Source organism: Pseudophryne corroboree, chromosome 2 (assembly GCF_028390025.1).
Source record: "Pseudophryne corroboree isolate aPseCor3 chromosome 2, aPseCor3.hap2, whole genome shotgun sequence".
NCBI classification, from domain to species: Eukaryota; Metazoa; Chordata; class Amphibia; order Anura; family Myobatrachidae; genus Pseudophryne; species Pseudophryne corroboree.
In genome coordinates, this window is record NC_086445.1 from 687725162 (window position 1) to 687742876 (window position 17715).

The following is a 17715-nucleotide window of genomic DNA, read 5'->3' on the forward strand; positions in this document are numbered from 1 at the left end:
AAAATAAAAGAAGTACTTTTGTATCTGGATCAAACTATGTTGCAATTCAAGGCAGGCAAATACATTTATAAAGCTGTTAGACAGCTTTATTTTTACAGTACACTGTAATTAAGATTTCAGTTTGGACACACCTCACCCAAATCTAATATTTACATCTGCCCCACCCACAGAGCAACATGGTTTTGCCCAGGTGCACCGTTACTTCCTTTTTTTTTTCTTTCTTTGCTTCACTACCAACCACTGCCAAAGTTTATTTGCAACAATCAGTATATATCATTATACTGCACAACTTATACTAACAAATAAATCCATTGGGTGGTCCCAAATGTTTTGATAGTAGGATACGTTTGTGAATAAGCATTAAATGATTGTAATCTTTTTGGTTCTTGAGATTTCAAAATCAGACATCTGCAAAAACAATAATAATAACCATTATAAAGGAAATAAACATTTTATAGATTATACATTAACTGTAGATTTGTTTCTTGTAATGCTTGCGGGTACGCTAAACCATACTTGCCTATGCTCCCTTATTCTGCAGGAGACTCCCTGAAATAGAAGCAATCTCCCTGACTCCCTGAATAGTCTAGTAATCTCCCTGATTGCACCTTAACCCAATTGTGCAACTGTTACATTCTTGGGGGGGGGGAATAAATCACAGGTACATACATTCAAATGGGAACATCAGTGCCATTTCCCTGCATTGGTTTTAAGACACAATGATCCCTATGGCTACATGCATTTAAATAAGGTTTCTCGTGGTCACTTACAGTATATGGAACCTCTTGTAAAGCACAATACACAAACAAATTCTGCAAAGTATAAGAGTATTTTCTTCAACAAGTAGATCTTACTAACATTGGGTCTCATTTACATTTGGATGTAAGTCATTTTTATGACACGCCTCTCAGATGTAAGTAGAGAAAGACCACCTTTCTGTCAAAGTGACAGTTGCTCCACCCCTTTCTCCTGGGTAACGCCTCCTTTAATATTAAATGATAGTGTTTGATATCGCTTTTATATAAAATTTAATATAAAATTTTTAGAGCTCGATATTAAACTGTATTAAAAGATAATGGCTTTGAAAAGAATGTCACATATGACACACACAAAAAAAAAGATATATTTTAAAGTAACACAAAATGTTCTTACATTCCAGCAGATGAAACTTCATGCATGGTACATATGGTACTATTTAAAAATCATACTATGTTACACATAATACTGGTTTAAAAAGCATATTGATTTTAATTAAAGTGTCCATTTTCTTAGATGCACGGAAGCATCACACCTGGTACTGATTTAAAAAGCGTATTGATTTTAATGGCCATGCATGATTAATGATGACAGCACAAATTTCAAAATGACATTCTCACACGTTATTTTTTGTAAACATATGTAGAAACAGCGTATTTGGTTTTAAATTGAAGAATATTTAAAAAGCTTAACTGTATATTACAACCTATATATCGTTGCATATATGACATATGTTACTGTGTGTTAAATAGCACTAAAAAGTTTATCTTTATTGTGGCCGATCGCTGAACTTTGATTGCAAGCAGACATGACCAGACTTGTCGGTATTACAGCGTGACATGTCCAGACCTGTATATTAACGAAAAAAGATTTACACCAAATACCACATATTACTGTGTATTAAATCATTTATATCGATGAATACAGACCACATATTACAGTGTATTAAAGAGTGTATAGCACTGTATACAGACCACATATTACAGTGTATTACAACGTGTATAACGCTGCAAGCATACCACATATTACTGTGTATTAAACCATTTATATCGCTGCATACAAGCCATATGTTACTGTGTATTTAAACAGTGTGTATATTGCTGCATACATGCCATATATTACTGTGTATTACAGAGTGTATAGCACTGTATACAGACCACATATTATTGGGTATTACAACGTGTATAACGCTGCAAGCATACCACATATTACTGTGTATTAAACCGTTTATATAGCTGAGCACCATATATTACTGTATATTACATCGTGACATGTCCAGACCTCATACAGCTCGAGGACTGAGGGCTCACCTCCCCATGTTTTAACGATGATCTAAGAACTAATGACCACAATGAGCCATGAGGTACTACATGCCTCTGTGGCATAACTAGTTAAAAAATTGATGGGCGAATTGGAAATGATCTAGGAACTAATGACCACAATGAGCCATGAGGCACTACATAGCTCTGTGGCATAACTAGTTAACAAATTGATGGGCGAATATTAGAATTCTGCCTTTCCATTATCTAGGAACTAATGACCTCAATGAGCCATGAGGCACTACATGACTCTGTGGCATAACTAGTTATCAAATTGATGGGCGGCCGAATATTAGTTTCTGTTTATAATGATTAAAACATATCATTTAGAGGGTTACTTACCTTTTGGTAAATTGGGCTGAACAGGGTTATCCCTGATTAGTGAATACATACCAAAATGCTTACACAACCAGTGAAGCAAAACATTTTGGTCAACTGGGTTTGAACAGGGTTATCCCTGCTTAGTGAATACATACCAAGATGCTTACACAAACAATGATGCAAAACTTCTGCAGAGCATAATTATATATATATATATATATATATACATATACTTGCCCCTGAGAATCGGGAAAAATAGCAAAACTATATAGATATTTTGACGACGCGGGCTGCGTTTGTTAGGGTTGATACAGCCGTGATGTATCCACATAGCCAACGGACTAGCATTCTTCTTTAGGCTGTTATGTCTGATCGAGGGCGTTGCAAATTGTTCGTTCGCCGTTTCAGCGACGGTTGTGCAAATTGTTGTTTTGCCCAATTATGCTAGGACAGTGCATTAGCGCATCTGTAACATTGCAACTTGGTAAGCTAATGGGATTGATATATATGAATGGTATTGAATGTGAATAAAAAAAAAAAATCAATTCTAGGGAACAGGCTATATAATAGGTAGCATGTATCACCATCCCAAGTTTGTGATAATCCCCAGGGCAATTCCACTGGATATTTATCCTATAATTTTGGTATAATTTTTAAACAAATAATACTATGTGATCATGTGCAATCTGACTATCTGCACCAGTATTATGTGTTCCAGAATCATAATATATATGATCATATCCAATTCGCCCATGAATTTGTTAACTAGTTATGCCACAGAGGCATGTAGTGCCTCATGGCTCATTGTGGTCATTAGTTCCTAGATCATCTTTAAAACATGGGGAGGTGAACCTTCAGTCCTCGAGCTGTTGTTGAACTACACATACCTGCATGCCCTGCAACTGTCTGTTATCCCTGTGGACCATGTCAAGCATGCCAATATATTCATATCACTCAGAAGTTCTCTGACAGAAATAACAATAAAACAGAAATAAAAAAGATTCATTAACTGCTCCACACATTTGGTGTAATTTACTGCTTAATAGGCCCATTCATTTATTAATATATCTGCATGACAAAGATGCTTTTTGAAAACGAATATTGGATCATGTGTATATCATTAAAAATACACAAAGAGATATAAGCAACATGAAAAAAATTACAAGTTTTGGCGTGACACTTTCTACGATTCCACACTAGTAATCACAAAAAGGTGAAAATTTATGATCTAGAACAGTTGAGCTAGGTATAAGTGGTGGTAACATTACTAAGTAGTCACTAAAGAAAAATCTAGATACATATGCCTGTTGAATACTATGACTTCATTAGGATTAAATAAGGAGATACCCTACACATCCTTTATTTGAAAATCTGGGGCCATATGTCAAAATCATATTCTTTGTATCCTTTTTAATGCTTATTAATGGTGGGTTTACTTCATATCCATAACATGGATTGTCAAAGAGGCCGCTGAACCTATATGTTACGATCCTGATGCTCAGGACAGATCTTATGTAGTGAGTCCTGAGCATCAAGACGGAATGCTGGGATTGGGAAATGGGAAGGAAATAGCCCCTAGCACCCTACCTCCGTTGTCTTACCTGTGTTGTCAATTCACGCCTGAACGACTATGGTTTCTTGGGCCCATGGCAGCCGCGTTTGAAGGGCGGATTAGGTCTGCCCAACTCCGATTCCCCCTCAGGTCTTAAAGAGAGACAAGGCGTGAACTGAGACAGGGTCATAACAAGGGGACCTCTAACTGAAACAACCACGCTAGGGGCTATAAACTACCTAAAAACTAAACGTATGTGCGGCACGCCGCCAAAGGAAAAAGAACTACAAAGAAACCACTGTCCACTCCCCTACACGGCACCGCTGAGTTCCGGGGAGGATAGTGAAAGCGGAAACCTCTGCAAATGCACCAATTCACAGTAAAGTAAACACTAAGCGGCATAGGCCGCAACACGCGGCAGAAGCCGCTACTCACGAAACCGGGCGAGAACCCCAGATGACAAACAGGTTCGCAAGGACTAGAAGGATTCCAAGGACCGGCTTCGGACCTCCAAAGTACCAAAGGGCAGGGAGCAAGATCCACCAAACACGGCTGACAGGAACAGAGTTCTGCAAGGCAGGAACAGCATACAAGAAGCTATCACCGGCGGGGCTGCAGTGTGCTGGCTCACATAAAAAGGCCCTGCTGGCCAATAACAGGAGGGCCAGCAGGACCAGCCCCCAGACCCTAATTACTAGTTGCCATGCAGCTGCCCTGCTGCACGAGCAACCTAATTAACTATTCTTAGCAACGGGGAACGCGGTCCACCTGTGGCGTCCCCGTTGCTATGCACCCGGCGGCCCTGCACGCACGGCGTCCTGCGTTGCCAGGGACCCGGCGGCTATTGTGTGCATGGCGTCCTGGAATTGCTAGGCGCCGTGCGGGGGACAGGGAAGGAGAGAGGTGCGGTGGCCGTGACCGCTGCTCAGTCAGGGCACGGCCGAAGACCGCCGCGCCTAACAGTACCCCCCCTTGAGGAGGGGTTAAAGAACCCCTAGAGCCAGGTTTCTGAGGAAACTCCTGAAAGAAAATCCTCTTCAGCTTGGGAGCATGTAAATCTTTATCCAACACCCAAGATCTTTCTTCAGGGCCATAACCTTTCCAGTGGACCAAAAAATAGAGCCGACCCCGAGAAAGCTTAGAATCTAAAACCTTCTCCACCAAGAACTCTTGTTGCCCCTGAACATCCACCGGAGATCTACCCTGGGAAGTCCTCCGAGGAAATCTCCTGGAAGAAAAATACTGTTTCAAAAGAGAACAGTGAAAAGTATTGCCAATTTTGAGAGATCTCGGCAAGTGTAGCCGAAAAGCAACTGGGTTGACCTTCTTAATGATAAGGAATGGTCCAATAAATTTGGGTCCCAATCTAGCCGAAGATTGTCGGAGCTTGATGTTGCGAGTTGACAACCATACCTTATCTCCCACCTTAAAAGTGCAAGGACGTCGGAGCCTATCAGAAAATTTCTTTTCTCGGAAGGCAGCTTTTCTCAAGGCAAGGTGCACCTTTCTCCAAATTGTTCTGAGATGGGAGGTTAAGGTCAACGAGGAGACTGGAGAATGAGTAAAAAAAAGAGTTGGCTCTAGGATGAAAGCCAAAGACTGAAAAGAATGGGGACTCCTTGGTGGAAGAATGACAAGAGTTATTATAAGCAAATTCGGCTAACGGAAGAAATTCAGACCAATCATTCTGGAGTTTGGCTGAATACAACCGTAAATACTGTTTTAATGACTGGTTAAATCGTTCGGTTTGTCCGTTAGATTGTGGATGGTACCCAGATGTTAAAGAGAGTTTCATATTCAATGAGGCACAAAAACGTTTCCAGAAACGAGCAATGAATTGCGGACCCTGATCAGAGACAATATCCCTGGGCAACCCATGGAGCCTGAACACATGACGGAGAAACAAGACTGCCAACCCTTGAGCAGAGGGTAATCGGGGAAGAGCAATGAAATGAGCCATCTTACTAAAACGATCTACTACCACCCAAATGACTCGAAATCCGGCTGAAAGAGGAAGGTCCACCACGAAATCCATGGATATATGTGACCATGGCCTGAGAGGAACGGCTAAAGGTACGAGTTGCCCGATCGGCAATGAACGAGGAACCTTATGCCGTGCACAAACCTGACAGGAATGGACAAATTCCCTTACATCTTTAGAAAGACTAGGCCACCACATCGAGCGAGAGACTAACTCCAAGGTCTTAGTGATACCTGGATGACCAGAGACTTTGTTGTCATGAAACTCAGCTAAAACAGTGCCTCTCAGAAATTCAGGGACAAAGAGACGATCAGCAGGAGTCGGTTTAGGAGCCTGCTGTTGAAGCTGGACTAACTGAGTAAATAAATCCTGTGTGAGGCCTGCCCGGATGACAGATGATGGAACTATGGGGGTAGTAGCAGGATGGTTATTGTGAACCGGAAGAAAACAACGTGACAGGGCATCAGCTTTAGTATTTTTGGAACCGGGCCTGAAGGTGATAATAAACCTGAAACGAGTAAAAAACAATGCCCAACGTGCCTGCCGAGCATTAAGCCGTTTAGCTGACTCAATATACTGCAGGTTCTTATGGTCAGTAAACACTGTAATAGTATGCCTAGCTCCCTCCAGCCAATGCCTCCACTCCTCGAAAGCCCATTTAACTGCCAGCAATTCTCGATTACCAACGTCATAGTTGGATTCTGCGGAGGAGAATTTCCTGGACATGAAGGCACAAGGGTGTAATTCCTGAGACTCCGGATCTTCCTGAGATAGGACAGCCCCCACTCCAACCTCTGAGGCATCTACCTCGACTATAAAGGGGAGCTCCGGGTTAGGGTGCCTGAGAACAGGAGCCGAGACAAAGGCCTGTTTTAAGGCCCGAAAGGCAGACTCGGCTGCAGGCGACCAATTGGAAGGGTCCGCTCCTTTCTTAGTCAATGCTACTATAGGAGCGACCAAATCAGAAAAGGTATGAATGAACCGCCTATAATAGTTTGCAAACCCTAAAAAGCGCTGAATTGCTTTTAAATTTGTGGGTTGCGCCTAATTAAGGATGGCCTGGAGTTTTTTCGGTTCCATGAAAAATCCCTGGGGAGAAATAATATACCCCAAGAAGGACACTTCCGTGATGTGAAAATCACATTTCTCTAGTTTTGCGTATAAATGATTCTCCCGTAGTTTTTGAAGAACCAGATGCACATGGGTAATATGTTGTTCCATAGACTCAGAATAAATCAAAATGTCATCTAAATAAACGACAACGAACTTTCCAAGAAAGTCACGAAGAACATCATTGATGAGGTCTTGAAATACCGCAGGAGCATTTGACAGCCCAAAGGGCATCACCAGGTATTCATAATGACCCGACTGTGTGCTGAAAGCCGTCTTCCACTCATCCCCAGATCTTATTCGGATGAGATTGTAAGCTCCTCTAAGATCGATTTTTGAGAAGATAACGGCAGAGCGTAACTGATCAAAAAGTACTGAAATCAAAGGCAAAGGGTAGGTGTTTTTAACAGAAATTTTATTCAGAGCCCGAAAATCAATACATGGTCTGAGCGACCCATCTTTTTTCTCAACAAAAAAGAATCCTGCACTCAAAGGAGATTTTGAAGGCCTAATGAAGCCTTTTTTCAGGCTTTCCTGGATATAATTATCCATAGCCGTGGTTTCTGGCCCTGAGAGGGCATATAATCTCCCCTTAGGTAAAGTGGCCCCGGGAACTAAATCTATAGCGCAGTCATAGGACCGATGGGGAGGCAGAACGTCCGCATTACCCTTGGAGAACACATCAGCAAAATCCTGATATTCCAGAGGAATAAGTTCTGGGGTAACTGCCGCAACCCGGACAGGATGGGAAATACACTCCTTAACACAAAAAGGACCCCATTGGGAAATCTCCCCAGACCGCCAATCTATGGTGGGATTATGAAAGGCAAGCCAGGGGTGACCCAAAACTACTGGAACTGCTGGACAATGTGTAAGGTAAAATTCTATTTCTTCTGAATGTAGGGCCCCCACTGTCAGCAATACTGGAGGTGTGCGGTGAGTAATAACCCCATTGGAAAGCGGACCCCCATCCAAGCTGTGCATGGTGATACGTCTATCTAAGGGTATAAGTGGAACGCCTAAAGCCTTAGCCCAAGCTAAATCCATAAAATTTCCTGCAGCTCCACTGTCGACGAAGGCCGACACCAACGAACTGAGGCTGCCAAAGGAAATCTTTACCGGAACTAATAGAGAATTATTAGAGGAGATTAACTGCAGACCCAAGTGAACCCCCTCACAATTCACTTGGTCAGAGCGTTTCCCGGCTTGTTCAGGCAGTTACGTGTGATATGTCCCTTACCACCACAATACAAACAAAGACCAGAACTTAACCTTCTGGTTCTTTCCTCTGGGGACAGCCGGGAGAGACCCATTTGCATGGGCTCCTCGACGTCCTCAGGAAAAGTATATACACATGGATTAGGCCTAAAAGTTGTTCCTCTTTCAGCCCTCCGCTCTCGGAGACGACGATCAATTTTAATAGCGAGCTCCATGAGTTTGTCTAGAGTCTCAGGAGCGGGGTACTGAAGGAGACTGTCTTTAATCACTTCCGACAGTCCGAGGCGAAACTGACTGCGCAGGGCCGGGTCATTCCAGCCACAGTCGTTCGACCAACGGCGAAATTCGGTACAATACACCTCTGCTGGATTTTTGCCTTGCTTAAGGGCACGCAGGTGACTCTCAGCTGATGCTTCTCTATCTGGGTCGTCATATAAGAGGCCTAAGGATTTAAAAAAGGCGTCTACTGATAACAAAGCAGCATCATCCGCTCTTAGCCCAAACGCCCAGGTCTGTGGATCACCCTGAAGTAGAGACATCACAATCCCGACCCGCTGAGACTCAGTACCAGAGGAACGGGGCCTTAAACGAAAATAAAGCTTACAAGCTTCCTTAAAATTAAAAAAATCCTTTCGGTTACCCGAAAAACGGTCAGGTAAATGCATCTTTGGTTCTGGAACCATACTCGGGGAGGCTCGCAAAAGATCTTCCTGCGATCTCACCCGAAGAGTAAGGTCCTGAACCATCTGAGTTAATTCCTGTATTTGGTTAACCAAAAGCTGACTGGGGTTTGGCCCTAAACCTGCCGGATTCATGAGGCCGAATTTCTAGGCCCACCAATACAACAGAAAAAATTAAACCCCTTTTTTTTTTTATGTGGGCCGGTGATAATGTTACGATCCTGATGCTCAGGACAGGGGAGATCTTATGTAGTGAGTCCTGAGCACCAAGACGGAATGCTGGGATTGGGAAATGGGAAGGAAATAGCCCCTAGCACCCTACCTCCGTTGTCTTACCCGTGTTATCAATTCACGCCTGAACGACTATGGTTTCTTGGGCCCATGGCAGCCGCGTTTGAAATGCGGATTAGGTCTGCCCAACTCTGATGCCCCCTCAGGTCTTAAAGAGAGACAAGGCGTGTACTGAGACAGGGTAATAACAAGGGGACCTCTAACTGAAACAACCACGCTAGGGGCTATAAACTACCTAAAAACTAAACGTATGTGCGGCACGCCGCCAAAGGAAAAAGAACTACAAAGAAACCACTGTCCACTCCCCTACACGGCACCGCCGAGTTCCGGGGAGGACAGTGAAAGCGGAAACCTCCGCAAATGCACCAATTCACAGTAAAGTAAACACTAAGCGGCATAGTGTCACAACTGAGGGCCTGAGCTGACGGGAGGCAGCCTCAGTTGTAGGGGCTGAGATGTACAGGAACCTGGGAGGTTGTATCAGACCCCTGGACATGTAAGTAACATGAATAATAACTGCCCGAAGGCGTGACCACGACAACTTGGATAAAAGTCAATGATGTTTATTATGACAACTCCGCAACACAGCAGCAGTAAAAGAAAACGTAAAAGTCAGCAAAGAATAAATACAGTTCCTGGGTACTACAGGATGGCAGGAGCCACAGGGCACTGGTAGTGTGAGATAGTTCTTATGATCTTCTAGATGGAAAGTCCTTACCAGGCCCGACTGTAGCAATGGAGATAACCCAGGATTGTGCCAGCTGGTGTTCCAGGAAAAGCTGGGTTGCTGAAGATAAAACAGCTGCTGTGGATACTGGCTGGAACCAGACTGTTGTTAGCACGGAGTGGATACTGGCTGGAACCAGTTAAATAATAAATGAACTTGGGAGCGATGAAATATGAACTGAAATGTAGAACTTGAGAGCGGAGAAATAATAATACCGGTGGAGAGTGGTAAAGTGTAGAAAGGACACCGGCCCTTTAAGGGAAGCTGTACTCTGCTGGAAGCTGAGCTGGAAGCAGGTAATGTTGAAGCTGGAAACAGATGAATCCACAATGGATTGGAGAGTCAGGCTACACCGCAGGTGGAATGCTGGTGCGGGTCTCTATGGTGGAAGTCTTGAGACAGGAGCTGGAACCTGGAAGACAATCACAGGAGAGAGACAAACAGGAACTAGGTTTGACAACCAAAGCACTGACGCCTTCCTTGCTCAGGCACAGTGTATTTATACCTGCAGCAAGGAAGGGATTGGCTAGGCAATTATGCAGATTATCAATACTGAGAACAGATTGGTGGAAATGATCAGCTGACAGAATCCAAGATGGCTGCGCCCATGCAGACACTTGGAGGGAAGTTTGGTTTGTAATCCATGTGGTAATGAAAACAGTAATGGCGGCGCCGGCCACCGGAGACAGGAGGCGCCAGGCTGACAGATGCACATCCAACCACGCGGACACAGCGGAGGCCGCGGCTGACGTAATCGCCACTCAGACACTCTGCATGCAGAAGTTCAGAGACGGCGGCGGAGGCCGCGGGAGACGCCATGCCAGGTGTAATATGGCGTTTACTGTGACAGCGTCCCAGAGTGACAGGAGAGGATACAGGAATGTACACATCAGGATAACAGATGGGATCCGGTCCTGGAGCGCTGAGCCAGCCTTAGGAGGCATCTGATGGGTAAGAAATGGCGTCCAGATACCCGGATCGTGACAGCACCCCCCCCTTTAGGAGTGGCCCCAGGACACTTCTTTGGCTTTTGAGGAAACTTGGAATGGAATCTCCGGACCAAGGCAGGAGCATGGACATCAGAAGCATTGGTCCATGAACGTTCCTCAGGACCATAACCCTTCCAGTCAATAAGATATTGTAGTTGACCGTAACGGTGACGTGAGTCCAGGATCTTGGCCACTTCATACTCAACGCCTCGTTGAGTTTGGACTTTCGGAGTTGGAGGAAGTGAGGAATGAAACCGATTCAAGATCAGCGGTTTCAACAGGGAAACATGGAATGTCCTGGGTATTTTTAAGAAGGGAGGCAACTGGAGTCTGTAAGCAACAGGATTGATGACTTGTTCAATCTTGAAAGGACCGATATAGCGAGGTGCAAACTTCATACTGGGAACTCAACCTCAAATTCTTCGTGGATAACCATACCCGATCACCCACCTTGAGAGCAGGAACTGCTCGACGCTTCTTATCCGCAAACTTCTTGTACCTGAACGATGCCTTGAGCAGAGCTGATCGTACGCTCTTCCAGATATTGGCAAACTGATGCAAGGTGATATCCACTGCGGGAACAGAAGTTGCTGGAAGCGGTTGGAACTCAGGGACTTTAGGGTGGAATCCAAAGTTAGTGAAGAATGGTGTTGAAGCAGATGAAGAATGATACTGGTTGTTATGACAGAACTCGGCCCAGGGAAGTAATTGAACCCAGTCATCTTGAGAGGAGGACACATAGATGCGGAGGAAGGCCTCCAAGTCCTGATTCACCCTCTCGGTTTGACCATTGGTCTGAGGATGGTAAGCCGTGGAAAACTTTAGCTTGACTTGGAGGACTTGACATAAACTTCGCCAGAATTTGGCTGTGAATTGAACTCCTCGATCTGAGATAATTTCTTCAGGAAGACCGTGGAGTCGGAAGATCTCTTGTATGAATACTTGAGCCAACTTGGAAGCTGACGGAAGACCGGTGAGAGGAATGAAGTGTGCCATCTTGGTGAACCGGTCAACTACCACCCAGATGGTATTGAACTTGTTGCACATGGGTAAGTCTGTAATGAAATCCATCGACAAGTGGGTCCATGGTCGACGGGGAACGGATAGTGGAACCAGTTGCCCCGCAGGCGACTGGCGGGATACTTTATGTTGGGCACACTTTGGGCAAGATGCAATAAACTCCAAGACGTCCTTTTTCAGAGTTGGCCACCAATAGGACCTAGAGATAAACTCCAGGGTTTTTTGGATACCTGTATGTCCGGCAAAACGGGAAGCATGGGCCCAATGCATGAGCTTCTTCCTTAGCATCGGCTTCACAAAACTTTTCCCTGATGGGGGCGTAGAGTCCATCCCTACCGTGGAGAATGCCAACGGATTTATAATAGGATGCTTGTCTGAAGACTCTGACTCATTTTCTTGCTCCCATGAGCGGGAAAGGGCATCGGCCTTGCGATTCTGAGAGCCCGGACAGAACTGGAGTTTAAAGTCGAACCTGGAAAAGAAAAGTGCCCATCTGGCCTGACGAGGGTTGAGACATTGTGCGCCCTTCAGGTATAAAAGGTTCTTGTGGTCTGTAAGTATGGTGATTGAATGAGAAGCTCCCTCCAACAGATACCTCCACTCTTCTAGAGCGAGCTTGATGGCTAGCAACTCCTGGTCGCCAATGGCATAGTTGCGCTCAGCTGGGGAGAACTTCCGGGAGAAGAAACTGCAAGGGTGTAAATGGCCATCTTTAGCCCTCTGAGATAACACCGCTCCTACTCCAACGGAGGAGGCATCCACCTCTAAGATGAAAGGAGAGTTTATGTCAGGCTGTTTCAGAACAGGCGCAGAGATGAACCTTTGTTTTAAAAGATGAAATGCTTGCATGGCTTCTTCAGACCACTTGGACGGGTTAGCACCCTTCTTAGTGAAAGCAGTAATAGGCGCCACAATAGTGGAAAAGTCTCGTATAAACTTTCGGTAATAGTTGGCGAACCCTAAGAACCTCTGGACCCCTTTGAGGGTTAAGGGTACCGGCCAATTTTGGATTGCTTGTAGTTTCTCAGGATCCATCTCTAGTCCGGAACCGGACACAATGTACCCTAGAAACGGAATGGACTTGACTTCAAAGACGCATTTTTCTAATTTGCAATAGAGATGATTGACACGGAGACGGGACAGAACCTCTTTAACCCAAAAACGATGTTCCTCTAAATCGTTGGCAAAAATGAGGATATCGTCTAGATAGACCACGACATGACGGTATAGAATGTCTCTGAAGATCTCATTGACAAAATGCTGGAAGACAGCTGGAGCATTGCTCAATCCGAAGGGCATGACGAGGTACTCATAATGTCCATCACGGGTGTTAAAGGCGGTCTTCCACTCGTCACCCTCACGGATCCGGATGAGATTGTATGCACCTCGCAAGTCCAGCTTTGTAAAGATGGTAGCTCCGCTAACTCTGTCAAAGAGCTCAGTAATCAGGGGTAAAGGATAACGGTTCTTGATGGTAATGTCGTTCAAACCTCTGTAGTCGATGCACGGCCGCAGACCACCATCTTTCTTTTTTACAAAAAAGAAGCCTGCGCCGGCTGGAGAAGAAGAAGGTCGAATGAACCCCTTTGCTAGGTTCTCTTTAATATATTCCTCCATAGAATGCGTCTCAGGCAGAGACAACGGATAAGTTCGGCCTCGAGGTGGAACCTTCCCTGGAACGAGATCAATCGGACAGTCCCATTCTCTATGAGGAGGAAGGATATCAGCAGAAGCTTTACTGAACACATCCGTGAAATCTTGATATGGAGGAGGTGGAACATCAGACGACCTGGGGGAGGAAGAACAGACAGGCAATACTTTAAACAAACATGTCTCAGCACAGGAGGAACCCCATGCCAGGATTTGCGTAGTCGTCCAATCAATTGTAGGATTGTGAAGACGGAGCCATGGAAGGCCCAGGACCACAGGATGTGTGGCTCTTGGAATCACTAAAAAAGAAATAAGTTCGGAATGAAGAACTCCCACTCTCAGACGAACTGGTAGAGTCCTTAAAGAAATAACTGCATCAAAAATTTTGCTGCCATCCACGGCTGTTAAAGAAATGGACGAAGGAAGTCTCTCGGTGGGTAGGGACCACCGTTTAACATAGGCTTCGGTAATAAAGTTCCCAGCTGCTCCGGAATCAAGGAGGGCAATGACGTTCCGATAACGTTGAGCAACTTGAAGCGAGACTGGGAGATTACAATCTTGAGGAGATGGAGAGGAGATCATTACTCCTAGCCGGCCCTCTCCTTGGCGAGCTAGGATTTGGAGTTTCCCGGACGTTTGGGACAGGCATTAATGGTGTGAGACGGAGCTGCACAATAGAGACAGAGAAACTCGGAGAGACGTCTTCGGCGCTCAGCAGGAGTTAAACGGGAACGGCCAAGTTGCATGGGCTCATCTTTAGATGGTGACAGTTGACGAGGAGGAGGAGCAGAAGATTTTGGAGCAGATGATCTTCCACGCTCAGCTGCTCTCTCTCTGAAACGTAAATCAACTTTCGTGCAGAGTGAGATTAGCTCATCTAACTTAGAAGGTAAGTCTCTGGTAGCTAACTCATCTTTAATATGCTCAGATAAGCCATGCCAGAATGCAGCATACAGGGCCTCGTCGTTCCATGCCAGTTCGGATGCCAGGATCTGGAACTGTATCAGATATTGTCCTACAGTACGTGACCCCTGGCGTAAACGGAGAATCTCGGATGAAGCTGAGGTTACCCGGCCTGGCTCGTCGAAGATGCGCCTGAATGTTGACACGAAGGCAGTGTAGGAAGATAGCAGGGTGTCGGACCTCTCCCATAACGGTGATGCCCAATCAAGGGCTGAGCCACTGAGAAGAGAAATAATGTAGGCAATTTTTGTACGGTCACTGGGAAAATTGCCAGGTTGTAGCTCAAACTGAATCTCACACTGGTTGAGAAATCCCCTGCAGAATCTTGGAGATCCGTCAAATTTTGCTGGCGTTGGAAGATGAAGACGTGGAGCAGAAATGGGTAAGGTGGGTGGGGTTATAGCTGGAGTCACTGTGGTTGACGCACCAGACGCGCCTGATCCACGGAGAGTTGTCTGAATCCCATCCAGCCGAGTAGAGAGATCCTGGAGACAGCGGATGATGTGGCCCTGTGCAGCCTCCTGATGTTCTAGTCGGGCTGCCAGTTCTTGCATCGGCCTGGCCGCTTGATCCTGGTCTCCGGCTGGATTCATTAGGTCAGTGCTTACTGTCACAACTGAGGGCCTGAGCTGACGGGAGGCAGCCTCAGTTGTAGGGGCTGAGATGTACAGGAACCTGGGAGGTTGTATCAGACCCCTGGACATGTAAGTAACATGAATAATAACTGCCCGAAGGCGTGACCACGACAACTTGGATAAAAGTCAATGATGTTTATTATGACAACTCCGCAACACAGCAGCAGTAAAAGAAAACGTAAAAGTCAGCAAAGAATAAATACAGTTCCTGGGTACTACAGGATGGCAGGAGCCACAGGGCACTGGTAGTGTGAGATAGTTCTTATGATCTTCTAGATGGAAAGTCCTTACCAGGCCCGACTGTAGCAATGGAGATAACCCAGGATTGTGCCAGCTGGTGTTCCAGGAAAAGCTGGGTTGCTGAAGATAAAACAGCTGCTGTGGATACTGGCTGGAACCAGACTGTTGTTAGCACGGAGTGGATACTGGCTGGAACCAGTTAAATAATAAATGAACTTGGGAGCGATGAAATATGAACTGAAATGTAGAACTTGAGAGCGGAGAAATAATAATACCGGTGGAGAGTGGTAAAGTGTAGAAAGGACACCGGCCCTTTAAGGGAAGCTGTACTCTGCTGGAAGCTGAGCTGGAAGCAGGTAATGTTGAAGCTGGAAACAGATGAATCCACAATGGATTGGAGAGTCAGGCTACACCGCAGGTGGAATGCTGGTGCGGGTCTCTATGGTGGAAGTCTTGAGACAGGAGCTGGAACCTGGAAGACAATCACAGGAGAGAGACAAACAGGAACTAGGTTTGACAACCAAAGCACTGACGCCTTCCTTGCTCAGGCATAGTGTATTTATACCTGCAGCAAGGAAGGGATTGGCTAGGCAATTATGCAGATTATCAATACTGAGAACAGATTGGTGGAAATGATCAGCTGACAGAATCCAAGATGGCTGCGCCCATGCAGACACTTGGAGGGAAGTTTGGTTTGTAATCCATGTGGTAATGAAAACAGTAATGGCGGCGCCGGCCACCGGAGACAGGAGGCGCCAGGCTGACAGATGCACATCCAACCACGCGGACACAGCGGAGGCCGCGGCTGACGTAATCGCCACTCAGACACTCTGCATGCAGAAGTTCAGGGACGGCGGCGGAGGCCGCGGGAGACGCCATGCCAGGTGTAATATGGCGTTTACTGTGACAGCGTCCCAGAGTGACAGGAGAGGATACAGGAATGTACACATCAGGATAACAGATGGGATCCGGTCCTGGAGCGCTGAGCCAGCCTTAGGAGGCATCTGATGGGTAAGAAATGGCGTCCAGATACCCGGATCGTGACACATAGGCCGCAACACGCGGCTGAAGCTGCTACTCACGAAACCGGGCGAGAACCCCAGATGACAAACAGGTTCGCAAGGACTAGAAGGATTCCCAGGACCGGCTTCGGACCTCCAAAGTACCAAAGGGCAGGGAGCAAGATCCACCAAACACGGCTGACAGGAACAGAGTTCTGCAAGGCAGGAACAGCATACAAGAAGCTATCACCGGCGTGGCTGCAGTGTGCTGGCTCACATAAAAAGGCCCTGCTGGCCAATAACAGGAGGGCCAGCAGGACCAGCCCCCAGACCCTAATTACTAGTTGCCATGCAGCTGCCCTGCTGCATGAGCAACCTAATTAACTATTCTTAGCAACGGGGAACGCGGTCCACCTGTGGCGTCCCCGTTGCTATGCACCCGGTGGCCCTGCACGCACGGCATCCTGCGTTGCCAGGGACCCGGCGGCTATCATGCGCACGGCGTCCTGGCGTTGCTAGGCGCCATGCGGGGGACAGGGAAGGAGAGAGGCGCTGCTCAGTCAGGGCACGGCCGAAGACCGCCGCGCCTAACACTATATCTGTCCTTACGCTATGCTACCTTGATCCATTCTAATCTTTTACCCTAAATGTTAGAGTAGAATGCCAAATATGCTTGTTTGTGCTTAATAGAAGTACATATCTCATGGTGTATGCATGCACAAACATTATATTTACAGTAAAAAGTTTTAATAACTTGTGTACATATCTCATGGTGTATGCATGCACAAACATTATATTTACAGTAAAAAGTTTTAATAACTTGGGTCACTAGGCATATCATGTCATCATTTTCCTAAATAGGATCTGTTATGTTAAAATAGCCCGTTACATTATTACCAACATAACATACGAGTATTGTTACTATTCAATTTAATGCATCTGTGTCTTATTTAAACGATATATATTTATCAAATATATTATGATTCTGGAACACATAATACTGGTGTAGATAGGAAGATTGCCCATGATCACATAGTATTATTTGTTTAAAATTCATACCCCCATAAGGGTATTACATTAGCAAAATATAGGAATATATTAGATTCATCATGATAAATTCAGTTATATCATCTGTCATGTTGATATTCTATTTACAATATTTAGTGTTACAACATGCATGAAACATCTTAGATTTAGGAACGTTTGGAAATATTTATGCCAAGCACATATCTATATGACACAGGGACCTATATGATTACTGT

At 45.4% G+C, this 17715-nt stretch overlaps 1 protein-coding gene across 6 annotated transcripts in view; it reads right to left on the minus strand.

The window, feature by feature from the left end:
- Positions 1-6: 6 nt before the first annotated feature.
- LOC135051088 (uncharacterized) overlaps positions 7-17715 on the minus strand; it is a 277359-nt gene continuing 259650 nt past the window's right edge. For all 6 annotated transcript variants that reach the window (XM_063957262.1, XM_063957263.1, XM_063957259.1 and 3 more), the window contains one exon: positions 7-408. In XM_063957262.1, the coding sequence (XP_063813332.1) occupies positions 401-408 (8 nt within the window). In that variant the 3' untranslated portion in view covers positions 7-400. The remainder of the gene's footprint in view (positions 409-17715) is intronic.